General features: G+C 42.3%; 1 protein-coding gene across 3 annotated transcripts in view; it reads right to left on the bottom strand.

Annotated features, from left to right (window-relative positions):
• The window catches only part of MNAT1 (MNAT1 component of CDK activating kinase), a 124,229-nt gene that overhangs the window by 83,272 nt on the left and 24,377 nt on the right, over window positions 1-16,580 (bottom strand). For all 3 annotated transcript variants that reach the window (XM_064511929.1, XM_064511928.1, XM_026113832.2), the window contains exons 2-3: window positions 4,699-4,851; window positions 3,163-3,236 (exon numbers count right to left, since the gene is read on the bottom strand). In XM_064511929.1, the coding sequence (XP_064367999.1) occupies window positions 3,163-3,236; window positions 4,699-4,851 (227 nt within the window). The remainder of the gene's footprint in view (window positions 1-3,162; window positions 3,237-4,698; window positions 4,852-16,580) is intronic.

Below are 16,580 nucleotides of genomic sequence, written 5' to 3'. Positions count from 1 at the left end.
AGACACAGGAATCTGAAAGGCATATATCTGGTAGCCTCTTTCCAAGCTGAATGTACTGAAAGTTTTAAAAAGCAATAATTACTTTCAACTTTCACAATTGTGTTGAGGTCATGCCTGGAGGCCTCACTCAGGTATCAGGGGAACTGTTTGCCAAGCAGTGTGTACACACATGCTAAGAGGCAGGCCCTCTTTTGGAAAGTTTTCACAGGCAATTTTAAAAACCGGCTAAGGAGACACTCTGGGGAAGAAGAAACCTTGTAGGAAGAACAAGCAAAGCTTGCATGATGTCTGGAGACTGCTACTTGCAGCAAAACTCCTTTACGGTCTAACCTTGCCCCTCTCATCCCAAAGGCATAGCTACCTGCTCATTTCAATATATGCTGGTAGACACGTTTCCCAAAGGTAGAATTTAACCCTTTCACTTACTATGTTTCTTCATAGTGTTAATGATGAACTGTTTACAATGTTCTCCAGTTGTCCAACTCATTTTTCTCCTGGGGAAAACTTGCTTTAAAATGCAGTTTCTATTTAAAGCCTTGTATAACACATTTTAAGCCAAAGCATTATTTAGTGGCTAAATTCTAAACCACTTCAAAAATGTGGTTTTTATAATGGAGATCTTAAGAGGTAACTACCATAATGTTTGTCTGACTTTTTTTCCCCCCTCCTACTGTTCTGCTGCACCACCCAACACTTCTTCAAATAGAAAGTGTCTGTAGGTATAATACGCCTGATATGAAGGAGAAAAATATATTTCAGGTGAGCTCATGCATCATATCAATGGAATATGGCAGGCCAGCTACCACTAACGTTGGAACGGATCTACCTGAAACATTTGGAAGAACAATAAGAATTGTGTCAGGGCCACATGAAACAGGACTTTCATATTTTGTCCCTACCAAGCAATTACCCCCCCCCACACACACACACACACAACAACCGAAGAAACAGAACTATCAGCAAGGAGGAAACAAGGTAAAGCTGAACTTTGTCACTTTGTCCTTCCCACATAAAAATTGAGCATTTGGGTGGGGGGAAGGAGGGGGAAGACTGGTTCTCTGCTCCCTAACTTCCTAACCTGTCAGTTTTAACAACCACCAACAGCTTTTGCCAAGTGTTATATGTTGTCCCTACAAAGGCAAAGCTTTGCTCTGCATGACTACACTTTCTTTCTTTCCCTCCCTGCAGGCCAGTTTCTCACTTGCGCAAACGAGCAGGGAATTCACACATATAAAAACGTGAAATAACAACTACATCTAGCAGTAAAACATTAAGCAACTATACAGACTTTAAGACACCTCTAAGACATTGTTAAGCCATGCTATATCCAACACGCACAGCAAGAACACTGGAAGAAGTCACACTGCTTCTGCTACGTGTATGACAACTGTCAGCTGGAGAACTCAGTTCAGGAGCACAAGCAGGGATGAGCTTGGGGAGACAGGAATGACCAACCAAGTAGGAAAGCAAGATATGTGCAAGAAGTTTTGTCACCAGGGAAAAGGGAACGGGGCTTCAATTCTTACCACAAGGTGCTGTTCTTGAACCTAACCAGCCCTCTGTCTTCTGGATCTGCTTACAGTTAGTAGGTTATAAAATGACCACTCAAGCAGTGAAAACGAAGAGCCATCTTAACTGCTCCCCTTCTTTCCTCTGGTCACCCTGACTGCTACACGAGAAAACTAGGAAATACTCAGCCTTTCTATTCCTTTTAATATAGTAGGTGACCCCTTCCAGCAACTAACTCCAAAGTCTAAAAACTCCTTTCCTTGAGCTTTTGCTATGCATTTGCAGGATCAGCACAACTGCTGACAGTTTTGCTTTTGCTCACAAGGTTATGAAGACCCATGGTGAGTTCTAGCACTGCTAAACCAAGTCACTAGCACAAGCTCTGGATCCACATGAAATTTAAAAACCTAATCCCAAGAGCTTGAAAATCATAACACCTTGCACAAATTAACAAGGTTCAAGCAATTTCAGGCAAAACTTAACTCCTTTGTTGCAGACACTGAAAATCTACGTAACAGCAGTAAGTGGGAAACCTTTATTAAATGCTACATAAAAAGTAATTTTCCATGAGCACACAGATTCTTCCAGCATCCTCAGGCTAAGTTGCAACCCTTCTTTCTACTCACTCCCTCCTTCCCCCACACCATCCAAAAAAATATGCAAACAGAACTACACCCACAGTCTCCTCCAGATATTTGGACCCATATGAGCATGCCTGGTGTGTCCCAGCCACAGGATTTAGCTCTCCAGCCTCAGCCTTCTGATGCCAATAAAAACACAATACATTACTCACAGCAGTAAATATATTGGATGCATTTCTACAGAACACCACAGTCCAAAGAAGAGCAAGGGCTCCTCTGAGAAACTGAAAGGGAGTGGCATCCCCATGTCTTCATTCAAATTGCCACCTCTTCTTCCTCCAGGACAAAAGGAAAAGAAACAAAAAAGCCTCAGGAGCTCATAAAACCAAGAAACAAATCATTTGAGAGTGACTCCTTTGAACACATCCATGTTTTTCTAGGCAAACTCCATCACACTGCCATAAATCACAAGTCACCCTAAGAAAGAAGAAAAAACTCTGTTGATAACATAGTCCCTTCCTTCCCAAAGGGCAAAGCTCTGTCTCAGCTAATGCAGAGAGAAAGAAATCAGTGTCTGTTCCTAAACCACCTTCTCCAGCACAGCAACATAAAGTGCTACCACAGTGGTATGTAAGGTCATCGGCTTCAAAGTAGCTTTGAGTGCTTTACTTGCAGAAGCAAAAGTGATGAAAGACACCATATGGCTTCTGTCATGGTAGATAAAGCTAATGGATATAATGAAAATTTGAATTTCTCCTCTCTTTGTTTAATTTTTCCTCAGTGTAGCACCAACAATCCCCTGCAAGCCATTCTTTTCCAGCTATAATGCACTGCGTCCTCTTTGTATCGTGATTTTTCTCTGGCAGATAAACTGTTTTACTGAACAATGCCCTACACTTCAGCAAATATGATTAAAAATGTACACAGAAAGTAATTAGATAAACATCAGATACTACGATAAATCCTATTACAGAAACTCAGCTTCGACATTCTCACAGGCATCTGAGTCAGAAGATAAAAGCCTATGGTCTCATGAGCACAGCACACCAAAAATGCAAGCATTAAGACTTACCAATTTCTTCTATTTCTTCCAGGAAGTCATTATATTCACTCAGACTGGGAAAGTCATCCTCTCTTTTATTGTATCTTTGAGAGAAGAGAAACAATCATTTATATAACACAAAGATGAATTTTCATGCCAACAAGGCTCTTGCTGCAAGCATATTAAGTATGACCTAGTTTTATCAACAGCACGCTTTGTGGCTCCCACGGTTGACCAATGTACAGAACCTTTTAAAAGGAGACAGAAGCGCTTGTTTCAAAGGAAAGGAGCCAGTATGGCATAAATAAGTGCTGTCGTTGCCTACTGTGTGCCGGGGTTACAGGTAAATGGGAACACAGAGGCTAGCATATAGTAATCGCAAGCCACCTCTTGGTTACAGAAAGCATGTTAACAAAGGCAGAGACAACAGTAACACCCACAAGAAAAGCTTTTCTAGAAATACCAAAGAAGGGGGGTTGGCTTTGTGCCAACAACAGGAAGCATATGTTGGCAGCAAACTTAAAATGCTACAAAATAAATTTATTTCATATCAGTAAATCATTCCAAAACTCATTTATAGAACTCTGACTATCTGGACAGAGTGAAAAGGTGAAGGGACAATAAATCTCCATAGAATATGGACAGGCTCCGGGAGTCAAGACATGCAACTTTCTTCCCAAAAAGTTAAGATTCTGCCTGCTCTGTGGACAAAGATACACGACACCTACAAATATAAAAAAATCTAATCCCCAGAACTGAGGCCAAATTCCAATTTGGGGAATTTTTTTCTGCCTACTAAAAACTAATCTGGCAAATCCAAGCGGACCAAGTACTCTACAACGTTTTCTTCTCTAACAGTGCTTCATGTCACGTTTAGGTTCTGAGGCTAGGCTGACTTCTTTCAGTTTGACTTTTAACTTCAGCAGACATTATAACCAAGCCTCAAAATGATACTACTTTCCACATCAGATACAGATGCATCTTGGTATTCAGTGAGGCAGTTTCCCTACATCTCAGCAACATCGTACGGCTCATTTAACATTGTACCAAGTCTTAGATAAAGGCTGCCAAGTTCATAGTTCACCTGTACATTTGTTTTCACACATACAGCTCTCCAGGATTGTTGCATTCCACTAGGCCCTCTTCTACCAGTACATCAGTACCCTCTTATTTTCCCCCATAAAATGTTGTTTCTCCCCCACAAGAAGTCAGATGTAATTTTGGATGCAATTTATCTCAATTCCAAGAGCCCTCAAATCTGCATGGCAGACTAGCAACATGAGGTCTGTTAAGGAAGCATTTTTACTAACACTTGTTGCACTAGTAGAAAGCAACATGAACATAGCTTCTCTTGTGTTCATCTTCGTTTTGGAGGGGAACTAGACTTTTGTTCCCTGTCCCCAGGTCATCGCATAAAATCAGATTCTCTGAAATCCTTCAGTGTTAAACTGAACCACGTTATCTGTTTTGCTACCCCTCTACACTAATGGAAGAAAAATGTCAATTTGTGAATATGGTGATCCACGAAATCATCCAGGTTCTGGTCTTTAACCTGAAGACACTCACATTTTCAGCACCTTCTTCCGAATTTCCACTTCCTTGTCAATGGCAGGATCCTCGAAGAGCTGTACCCTGAAGTTACTCTTCCGCAAGGGGGTATCGCACTCCTGGCAATTGCCGGCTCCCCTGACGAACAGCAGCTCCACACAGCTCTCGCATCTGGGGGAGAAAGGAAGAGGTGTAACCACAGCTGGATGTTAAGCAGCAACTGCAACGCAGGCCTGGCCTTGCTTTCGGTTTTTCTCCATGCAGTAAGACTGAAGACCGCAGTTCTTCCCTCAAAGCACCCCGACAAGGGCAAAGCAAGCAAGGGCTCTCCACCACGGCCAGAGTGAAACGCTCTCGGCAGCACAAACGCGTTTATTCTCCCTGCTCAAGCCGCTCCGCCGAGACTGAAAGCTAATCCAAACACAATGATGCTTTTTGTGTCAAGGGGAAGCTTGTTTATTGACACCATCAAACTCATTTCGCACGGACCAGACTGCAATAACCTTGTTTACTCTGAGCACCACCTTGCTGCACAAAAAGCCCCATTTATTTGCCCGGGGCCGTTCACAGTGCAAGGTACTATTCGGCGCAACTGGGACACGAAGAATGTGCCCGGAGCCCTCCAAGCACCTAGTACCATGGGAGAGCCGCCGCCGCCACCAACCTGAGCTCCACTGCAGCCCCAAAAATTGCCTTAAAGAAAATTTCTGGGTTTAAAACGCTTGCTAACCAGTCAGTCGACATTTAATAAAGGAAGAACACACAAGCAGAAAGTCAATAAAAAGAAAGTATTTGGGCACAGAGAGGGTGCAAAGGGTGAGCGGGGGACCTCACCTGCTGCAGCCGCTTCCGATCGCCGGGGACGGCTATTTATAACCCGGCTGCGTCAGAGCCGAAAAAGCGGGATGAGCCGAGAGCAACGGCACCGACGGGGCCGCGCGGGCGCTGAACCAAGACCCACGCCCGGCGAGGCCGGCTGCAGCCCTGGCGGCGGCGGTGCTGGCTGGAGCCAGCCAGTTTTGCTCAGCGGCTGTTGTCACTATTAGAAAGCGCAGAACAAACGCAATAGTGTCTCACAATAAAGAAAAAAAAAAAAAAAAAAGCAGAGCAAACTTTTCCCCCCCCCCCCCAAACAAGCAGAACTGCAGTTTCATCGTGCAACTCAACCGGTAGGTGCCTATGCTGAAGAGCAAACCCTCAGTTTACTTGGAGCGCGGGGGGAAGGCAGGGAAAGGGCTCTCCCCCACCAGCCCGGGCAGGCGAGCGCCCCGCACGCAAGGACAGCTTCGCCGTCTCCTTACTCTTGGCAGCTACCGCTGTTTGTACGTCTTTCTCAATGCAGCAACCAAAGCCCAGCAAAGAGCCCCCATCTCCTTTTTCCTATTTTTAAGTGCTAGAAAAGGGAGTGTAAAGCTACACGGCTTGGCAGGCAGACCCAAGCGCAGGTGTCTGCACTGTCTTTAATCACAGTATTGCCTAAGGACCAACAGAACCGGGTCTCCGGGGGCGAGATACTCTGCACAGACAGCAGCACCTCAAACGACTTCGCTTTATTCCCTCCTCTTCCCTAAATCAAAGACGTTTCAAGTTTACACAAGACCTGACTGTGGGAAATACCACCCCTCGGAAAAGCGCTCCAGCGCTTTCCCAACCCGGCACCAGTGCTTCGAAGGCTGCGAGAGCACCTTCCGCACCCCAAGAGAGGAGTCGACACCCCACCCTGGGAATTCCTTATCGGGCGATCGCGTCCCTTCACACTCGCTCAGGCACTTCCACCCGCGGTTATTTATACACAATTCCTTTTGATTTCAAAATAGCTTACACGGGACAAGGCAAGGGCAGGGCTGGATTCAGTCCAAATCCTGCCATCCCTCCCTCTCCCAGATTTCATATGCACAATTAGACACCGGCGTTATTTCCTAGGAGAGCTGTCATTTTTGCCCCCACAAACTGTAGCCGCTTTCCCAGCGATGGCGAGCATGCTTGGTTATACAGTTCGGTCTTAAAGAAGGAAAAAAAAGCCATCTCCTAAATTCCCGTCCAACCAGGTCCTTTTGGTTTCGCTGCCTCCCGCTGAACTCAAGCCGCGTGCACGCGGCACGAAGGCGGATTCAGGGAAGGGGGTGTTTACGTTGTAAAATCTCCCCAAAGCCTCTGTTCCTGCTCTAGGCTCTGTGCAAACAGGAGAGCAAGACACGGCTTGAAAGAACTTCATCTTAGACAGTGACTGCGAAAAACACAGCCTAACTCCTTAGAGATGCAGCAGCTTACGTGACCTCGCCGATGGTACCCAAATCACAGCGACAGCCGGACGTCCCAGGCCACACGTGGGGACAGCCAACGCCAGAGCTGGCGTTACAGAGCTCTCCCATGGCAATTCAGGCGATAACTCCACTTCTGTGCGAGCCCAACTCTTCTCCGTTCGTGTGCAAGGACGAGACAGACACCAAGGGAACAGGACACCCTCCAGGCCGCCTTTCGTTGCCCAACGCAGCATAGCTGGCTTTCCCCGGGTAAGCAAAGCACCCACGCACCTGCTAAACGCCTCTACAAACCACAGCCAAAACAGGCAGCCAAGTGTTTGCTTAAACCGAGGGCCTCAAGAATTGTTTGTGTTTCTATTATATAAAATAAATTATTAATAACATACATAAGATAAAATCTGTTATATATTGTGCAAATACATATCTTGAATAGTGTTTATATATAATTATAGCAATATTAGATTTTGTATTTTTATATAAAATCATGAATATATATATGCATACATACTACATACATAAACTAACGATGACGAACCTCCTTCCCTAAAAAATAAGGGCTACACATTTGTTCAAAACTGAATACAACCAATTGAAGACAACAATTTTGCATGAGGTCTAAACAAATACTCAGCAGGCATGATATTGCTGGTTCTCATCTTGACACAGAGGTTGTACAGCCTCTGTGATTTATATTTTATTATATTTTATATTTACATTCACTAAAACACTCCATTACTGTTTAGATTTGTTTGTAACCTGAGAATAGGTAATCTGGATGAAGATATCAACAGAAAACGCCCAGGGAGTTAGGCACGTGTGAACAACGCGAGGAGACTATTGGCAACGTCACTGAAGAAAGCAACCACAACATCTCCAGGAACAATAAAGCCTCCTGGTCTTCCACAACAGGATAGTAAGTATCTGTACACTAGCTTTCATTTCCATGGTTTGATCTTTTTCTTCCTTTTCATCCCCAAGAAATACTAAATGAACGGCTCAGCCTGCAGGCAGTCTAGAAGGACGCCACACTGGGGAGGAAGGCAAATAACAAAGCATCTGAATGGCTCGGCACCACGAAGGCACGAGTAGCACCACATGCCGCCTATACACTTCAGCGTCCAGCGGCTTCAGGAGCAGGCTAAAAATGCTTCTGGTTCACGGCAGAAAACAAAACAGAAGTTCCTCTCCAGAAAACTATCAGATTTTTATCAACTAAAATACACTTACTGGAACTGAGTGTTTGTTTTGGACAAAATGTCTTGAAGGGTGAAAGCTTTGTGCCCGATCCTGCATTCCACACACACACACACAGCCGCATTGGTGTAAGGAGCATGGGAGAAAAGGAATCAGCCCGCTTGGACATTAAACGGATGAAATCGGCTCACCGCATTAGCATAGCTTGATGGTGCCGCTTACTTTTCTAGCTTGGCTGGCAAGAGCGCAAACAAAACAGTACAGAGGAAGAGCTATTTTTGCAAGCAGGAGTACTAGAAACTCTCTCTTTTTTAAATCTTAGATTCCGCTGAGCATAGCAAAAATTTGCAGGAATTTAGATACATAGCCATTAATCATGTCAGAAAAAATCTTTACGGCTTTTGCTTTTGACTAAAAATATTACAGAAGACGTTACTACCCTTCTTTGCAAAGACTATTTTTAGGGGAGATACTTATTAAACAGTATCAACTATTTAGAAGATCTAAGCCTCTCTTTTTCAGCTTTATTAACCAAGATATTTCTCTAATTTAAAGTAACAAGCATAACAAACAATCCTCTCTACAATGGAAAAAATAGTCTAGATTTAAAAAAATGATAATGCAGTCTTCAACATATAGCCAAGACTTGAACCACAAACAAATGGAATGGAAAGAATCAGCAGAAAAAAAGGTATGTTTTCACTTGGTCCTCAACTCTGAAGTCAGAGAGAAGTTTACATACAGAAATGGAGCGATTCTTGATTTATGAATGGGGAACTTTAAAAACAAACAGAAAAACCACACACAAGAGAAATCTTAGAGGAAGATATCTAGTTTGATTTTTAAATCAAAGATGCTCCTAAGAAAGCTTAGAGACTTTGTGCTCAGCTTGGAGTAGAGAATTTTGTGTTTTTGCACAAAGACACTTAAACTGGGACAAGAGCGGTCCAATTTGGAGCTAGCAGCTGTCAAACCTGTTTATTTCACAATGCTCCATACATTTAGCAAGGACACGTAACCCACGGAGGTTTCTGCTACATAGCCAAAACTTCATCCAATACTTGCAATCAGCCATTGCAGGTTTTTCCAAAACTAGGCTGATGGACTAATAGGTACGGCTTAAAAGGGCAGATTCTTTCCAGGGTGTGTGGCAGTGATGAACTCAGTCCTCTGAAGAGCTATGGGATCTAAGTAAGAGGAATTCCCCCCCTCCCCTTCATTTTAGGGGTTAGGAATCAAAAACAGGGGTGAGAGAAAGCAGCACGAGTGCCATGCCGCCAAGCACCACTGCGATGCAGAATAAAGGAGCTTATGAGACCAGCAGCCCAGAGACGAGAGGGGAGCTGGGACTATTATGAGACAAAATAAGTCTTTTCCTTTTCACATCTCAGCTTCAGGAATTTGGAAGTACTTTTTCAAGAACTTGCAGAAGAAGCTGCTTAGTCCTTTGGGTCACCACTTCCCTCCCTTGCTGGCAAGAGGGAGCTGGGGAAAAGGATGCGCTCATTATTCTTTCTCTCTCCCCCAGTTCAAATTCTGTTGAATTGCAACAACGGGGATTTTGCTGTTCTTACCTCAGAAGAGGACAAGGTCAGAATGCTCTCAAAAACCCGTCTGGCCAAAAAAACAACCACGCTAGGTCTGTCTTCAACTAGTAAATGAACAGGTCTCACAAGCGGTTTACCTGCCACATAGAGGTTACAGCTCATTACAGTAATAAGAAACATTTCAGGTTTCAGGCAAAACCATTTTTCTATTAACCAATGGACGAGAATTTATTTAGCACTCTCCAGCCCACAGTAACATGTGCTGCAAGACAAAATCTCAAGAGATTGCTTTGCTAACCTTTTTTTTTTTTTTTTTTTTTTTCCAGAAATATCAAGACTCCGGAGACCTGATCTTCACCTTTCCTTCACAAAAGGAAGGATAACAAAAAAAAAAACCCTTTGTCTATATAATACTCAGCCTATTCTGTATTATGTCAATTCTCAGCATCACCTTGCCAAGCTGCTAAGCATATAAATAGTCCAAAAAAGAGAGTATCTTTGGGGAATACGATGCACACACATACTTTTGTTTCAGTTCTGTGCTGTCAGACTAGTTCTGCGCCACACTGCAGAAAAGAGGTTAAATGAACCCAGACATCTCAAAAATTTAGAGGATTCAATCACAGTTAACTGTCTTTTCCAAACACCTATATACATACCCTGATCACTCCACAAACACTACAGATCAGTTCATCTCAACTGCACTTACCAGAAAGAAAGCAGATCAGGTAGTGGTGGAAAAAACAACCTTGAATGACTGACATTTTAAGCAAAAAGAGACATACTGGGTGAATTAATAATAAACAGAAACATTTCCACCACCCATTGTGTGTCAACATCTCCATTACAAAACCATTTCAAGTAGTTTGGACCTGACTAAAGAGTTTACAGCAAGCTGAAACTTAACTCACGTTTATCCCATACACATGGGCCTTTTTTTTTCCCCAGAAAAATTAGAGGAGGACCTTTTATGGTATTACTACAGATAGTTTACAGAAATTATTTCTGTAGATGGATATTTAAATAAAAATGGTCTTCATGAGGTACTGCAGTCTAGACAATTAAGCACACAATCATAAAAAAAGTGTCTTACAGCAAAATTATGTCAACTGAGTCAAAATTTATTTACTTGACAGGCCAATTCTTAACAATTCAAGAGTAGCTGCGTGGCATTGAGAAATAAGTGTTTTCATAATGGGTAGGCATACCAAAATCAACAGAGAATTTACCCAGTGTACCAGAATAACTACTTTAAACCCATTACACACTACTACGCAAACACATGCATTAAAATAATAATTCACCTATGTCAACAGCCCCTTTATTATAACTAATTCTCCTTGAATAAGAATCTTTGGAAGGTTTCAGGGTTTTCAAACACACACCAGATTTGGTAGCCATCGACACGGTATGTGAGAACTAGTAGCTGCCCGCAGCACGCCCCGCCATACGATACGACTACCAAATCCTCCACGTCTGCCTTAAATCTAGAAGCTGCCCTCTTTAGCCGTGGTCCGGTTCAGCGTTGCCCATTGTCTGGCAGAGCCAAGACAAACATACTTATCGTTAACGAGTTTAAGATCTCACGCAGAACGTAATACAAGATACTTTGCTCCCGTCTCCTCCCACACCCATTTGTTACCGCGTGAGAAACTCCTGCACCATTGTGTGGGTTAACCGGCCCCCAGAGCTTATATACCTTATTAACTCAAGTATTTTGAGCATTCACTTGCTTAGTCTTATGAAACACCTGCAAATACCAGTAATCATACTTGGAAAAAAAACAAAACACAACTAAAAAACTTTGGCAACTCAAAAAGGTCACAACAAGTCTTTTACTCAATCCAAACCTACCTCCCATCCTGTACTTTCAATGCATTTGACAGTGTATCAGTGGATATGTGGAAGCAAGACTAGGAAATGCAGCTATAAAGGAAAAAAAAAATTTTTTTTTTAAGATATTTCTGGCATGATGGGAGATCCTGTCCACTTTACTGAGGGCTTGTCACAAGACACTCCTGCAGTTCATGTCTAGCCTCAGCAAGTAAGGAGATAAAGCTGATAAAACACACATCTTTAAGAGAGCCAGACATATGACCAGGTTTCTAGGGGGAGAACAACAACAAACAGGGGTTTGGGGTCCCACTGGGAAACGTGAGTTTTAAGAAGTCTCTCAAAACTAAAAAACTTTTACCCATCTCTTCCAGACAAACCTGTTGACTGATCTGCAAATGTTGGCTCACATCTCAGCTTTTGGGAGGAACCAAGCCAAAATTCTGCCAAGAGCATAGTCTTGTATTTCACTCTAAGCATAGAAAGTACACAATCTAGTTTCCTTAAACCATTCCAATAAAGACAGACATGGCGGGTGCTTGTACACACACTTAACAACAACTAAAATGGTGTTAATGAGGAGGCTATTAGGGCAATAACTACATCTTCCATGTTCTGCATAGTGCTGAAAGCACTGTCGGTGCTCAAAAAGCAGTGTGCAATGAAGAACTGTTCTACCATAAAGTTTGGTTCGAAAAGATTGTCATGGCAGATTGTGCTCGTAAAGTGCTATGTACTAACTCCAGTGTAAATCATGTTTCATAATACAAAGAAAAAAAAAACACTACTATTTTCTTTTAGGTAATTTGTGTCAGAAGTGAGTGACCAAACTTAAAGTGCAAGACACCAACGCCCATTCTCCTGGGTACCAAAGCTCCTAGCAACCTTGAATTTATATATGCAACAGAGGAACACCAGTTCTACATGTTAAGCCAGCACTAACGCCAAAGACATTGCTCTAACCTCCCTTCATCCTCTGCTGTATAGGGTCCTTCCCCTGCCGTTCTCCCCCACAGGCCACAAACACACATGTGTGCAGCCACAGGTTATTTGCTGGGTTATTTTTCAGCCAGCTAAACTCACCACTTAGTTCATGAATGCTTATACCAGCACACACCAAAGGACAAAGTGGAGGTAGCAGCGAGCAACCAGGATGAGACGGTTTAAAGCAGCATGTTGTCAAACACAAACTCACAGTCAAAGTAAGCCAATGGGTGGGAGAGTGTAAAAAGCATTTCTTTCAAAGCTGTGAATTCAAGAGCACACAATGTTGTTAAAATTTGTCCTCTCCTTCCCTCTTACAAAGCTTTTATGGCATACACAGCTATTTTAGCTTGATCTGAAAGTATAAGGAGAGAGAAACAACCCCAAAGCATTATTCATAAATTCAGGGTACCCGAAGCTGCTTGATCAACACACCTCCAGAAAGGTGAGACAAAAAGCAGATACAACACAAGCAATGCAAGAGCAACATGTGGGGTAGTAGACAAAGGATGAGGCAGGTATTTTTCAGAATCACTAAAATTAAAGGAGCTAAAAAGCATGTCATGGCATTTCAAAGCATTTTAAATGAAAGGTATGAGATTATTTTACAGGCAAGTCTTTCTACAACAAAAATAAGATGCAATGCAACTGGACAAAAATTCATGCATTTGAGAAGAGTGACAAAGTTACTGGGAGCTCATCATTTAGAAAGCACCAAGGAAGAGGAGAGAGACCTCAGTGTCCTAGTTAAATAGTAGCTCATGATCACTCTAATGTGATGCAGTCATGGAAAGGCACATGCTACCCAAGGATGCATCACAAGAGGTATTGCCACCAGAATTACAATCAGGCTCTGCTGAGACTTCACCTAAAATCACATGTACAGGTCTCATCACCCACGTTCCAGATAGATGAGCTCATACTAGAAGCTCAGGAAAGGGCAACTAGGATGATCAGAAGAATGGAAGGTTAGTTCAGAGGAGACCACGCTAAATATTTTAGGAGATATATACAAAACAGGCAGAAAAAGCTGTTTAAAGTTAAACTAACAGGTCCAACCAGCAGTGCAGAATTTATACCGGAAATTGTAGTTTCTACCAGGTGCAGCAGTGAGAGTGTAGAACCACCTCCAATGGAAGTAGCATGGCAAAAAATTAATTTCGAGGTGAATTTTCATAAGTTCATGAGCAGGATTTTAGTCACCTGGCTGTCCTGAACAGAAAATTAAATTTGATGACCAAGAAGATGCCTCCCAGCCCTATCTGTGGTCCTAAATTCTGAAACCCAGAGAGAACAACAACTTAGGAAGGAAACTGAAAGAGGAAAAGGAGAAAAGCTAATTCTGGTGAAGATACTGAAATCTTACATGTACTTAACATCTTTAAATGCTGAATGTTTTTAAGATTAAGATGACCACATGCATGGCACAGATGTTCTAGCATCCACTCATTCCACTCGTAACAGAGGTAACTCCTAACTGTAGGTCTAAACCAGTCTTTCATAAATTGCACAGATTCATGGTTTTTCATCAATAATCAATTTACCTTACATTGTGATATGTATCTGCCTCAGAGAGCCAAACAATTTCCTTGGATCAATTTTTCACCTTCTGGAAAAGGGAGAAGGTAAGATCATACTATTTCACATGCACAGAAGAAAACTAAAAGAGTAAGCATTCTCAGCTTGCCTTATTTCAGATAATAGATGTAATTTAAGATGTAAATAACACACACATATTCTACTATCTCGTAAAAAAAGAAAGTCTTCTGGTAGCAAGTAAACAGCAGCTGATCTGTAGTTCTGTACATCTTGTACTATGACATGCCTTAACTCATAAGTAAAAAGTTTAGATGGTAGACTTACGTGCAACAGAAGTTGATGGTCACGACTCAAATTGTTTTTCTCTTCTCTTCATCAGTCCAAGATGGCTTTAGTGAGCAAGCTGTTTTCCAATACTGCTGCCTTTTCAGCGAGACAGACCAAAGGCACCAGTAGCTTTTGAATATTAAAGACTCGGTAGCATTTCTGTTGTTGATAGCACTTAGGTTTCCCAGACAAGTGTAGGTAATTCTACATCACATCCCAATTCCCTACTGGAATTTCAATTGATCGGGGCATTCTTAATATCCTGCCTGAAAGTATTGTTTACAATGACTTGCTAAATCTGTTCCCTTTACTGTAGCAATGGGAGTAGAACAGAGAATGATCTCTACACACTCCATAAAGAGCTTACAGAGCTCAGTCTAAATTAATGTTAATGTCAGCTTGCAGAAAAAGCTCATCAAGAAAAACAGCAAAAGAAAAAAAAAGACTCAATAATGTTTTATTGCTATCTTGCATCCAAGTGCAGAATTAATCCTTAAAGACAAAACCGTGGGCAAGTATCTTTTAAAGCAAAAGACTGGCATTTTAAAAACAGGCAAATTTACTTACACAGAATGAAAGGTTTGTGTATTTCTATTTTTCAAAATGTAGGGTGGGGGGAAATCAAGAGGAAGTTTTTGGCATGCCACATATATCAAATTCCAACAAACAATTCCGGGCTTGCTGAACAAGTCCACTTCAACATAATAACACAGACAAACAGGGCTGGAAGGGACCATCCGGGTCACTGAGTTCAGTCCTTATATTTGTACATAACCATGCATTAGTCAGACCAGAGAAATCTGCAGAACATTTGCCCCTGGAATACGAAAGGCCACAAGACCTGCTCTGCAACCCACCATGAAGGTTTTGCACATCTACGTTTCTGTAACCTAAGAAAATGAGAGGAGATATGAAGCATGAACCCAGAAACCAGGCAAGGCATCTCTTGTCACAGTGGAATGCTTATTTAGGAGAAACCCTGCTAGCTTTGTGCCTATAGCTTATTTGCAGAGTATCGCTTCCCAGAGTAGGCACTTTCGATCCTCTCGTGATCTTAGCATCACAAGCAACTTATCACACGCTGTGACTGCGTAGTCCTGGAGCTGTAGAAGTGATAAAGGCAAGTTACGTCAAGCTACAGCTTTACTTTTAGTTTCTGTAACCACCCATATTTTATTGCATTTCCTTGAAAAGTTTCTTTATACCTCACCAATCTTCACTGGTCCCAGTGTAAGTGTGAAGGAAATATTCATTAGAAAATCCTAACAGTAGCGATAGAAAAAGCTTCCCTCCCGCCACCCCCACGTCTCATTTGGGAATCTCCTACTTGCAACCAATTTTTAAAGGGTCATTCCTCACTCCATTTTCACATAATCCCTACACAACCATTATCACATCTTTTCTCAGCATGAGATGAATTATAGACTGTGCTTCATAAACAGTGGAGACCTTAGGATTACATTCTTGGTGGGACACAGCATGATAATTGTTCCAGGGACGTCTTTAAATTCCCTGCAACATACAACACGTGTCCAGTCAAACAATCTCAAGAACAAGTATGTTCTGACTTAAAAATAAAAAAAGTAAAAAACACCGAAAACATCCTCCCCCAACCCCTGTTGGCTATTGAGCGGGATGGATTGCAACTTGCCTTCCAAGGGTGATGCAGATCCTGACCTACTTAAAGCCTAGTAGGGAACATTCTTTTGCATTGCAAATGTGGTCATTTTTCAAACTTTTTCCTTGAGCTTAAAAAACAAGCTGCAATTGCTATTTCAGTGCATTCAACCAGTTGGTGATCACCACTCTAACTTTTTGAAATTAACTTTTAAGGTAACATTATATGCAACTACTTTTAGAGGAAGGCATCAGACAAAAGTGAGGAGGACGTGTCAGACCCTCATTAGCTATGCTGGCATCTCAACCATTTCCTACAGACCGTCAGGAAGCAAAAGCCCAGCCCTGTTCAAGTGAAGCCGAGGAGGTAAACACCACCGACTTTACAGCTACTAAATAGGACTCTGAGAAGACACATTGCTTACCATACCGCAAAGATAGCGTGAAGTGCACTTCCAAAGTCACAGTGCCATTTCAAACAGCTTTCTCACAATGAAAATTTGCGCTACGTACTCATCCTTTCAAGACTCGTTAGTAGGAGCAACGAGGAGGAAGGTCAGCTGCTTAATGCGGGAGCGAGGGGCACGGCAACTTA

This window comes from Dromaius novaehollandiae, chromosome 5 (assembly GCF_036370855.1).
Source record: "Dromaius novaehollandiae isolate bDroNov1 chromosome 5, bDroNov1.hap1, whole genome shotgun sequence".
Taxonomy (NCBI): Eukaryota; Metazoa; Chordata; class Aves; order Casuariiformes; family Dromaiidae; genus Dromaius; species Dromaius novaehollandiae.
This window is presented reverse-complemented; position numbering and strand designations above follow the sequence as displayed.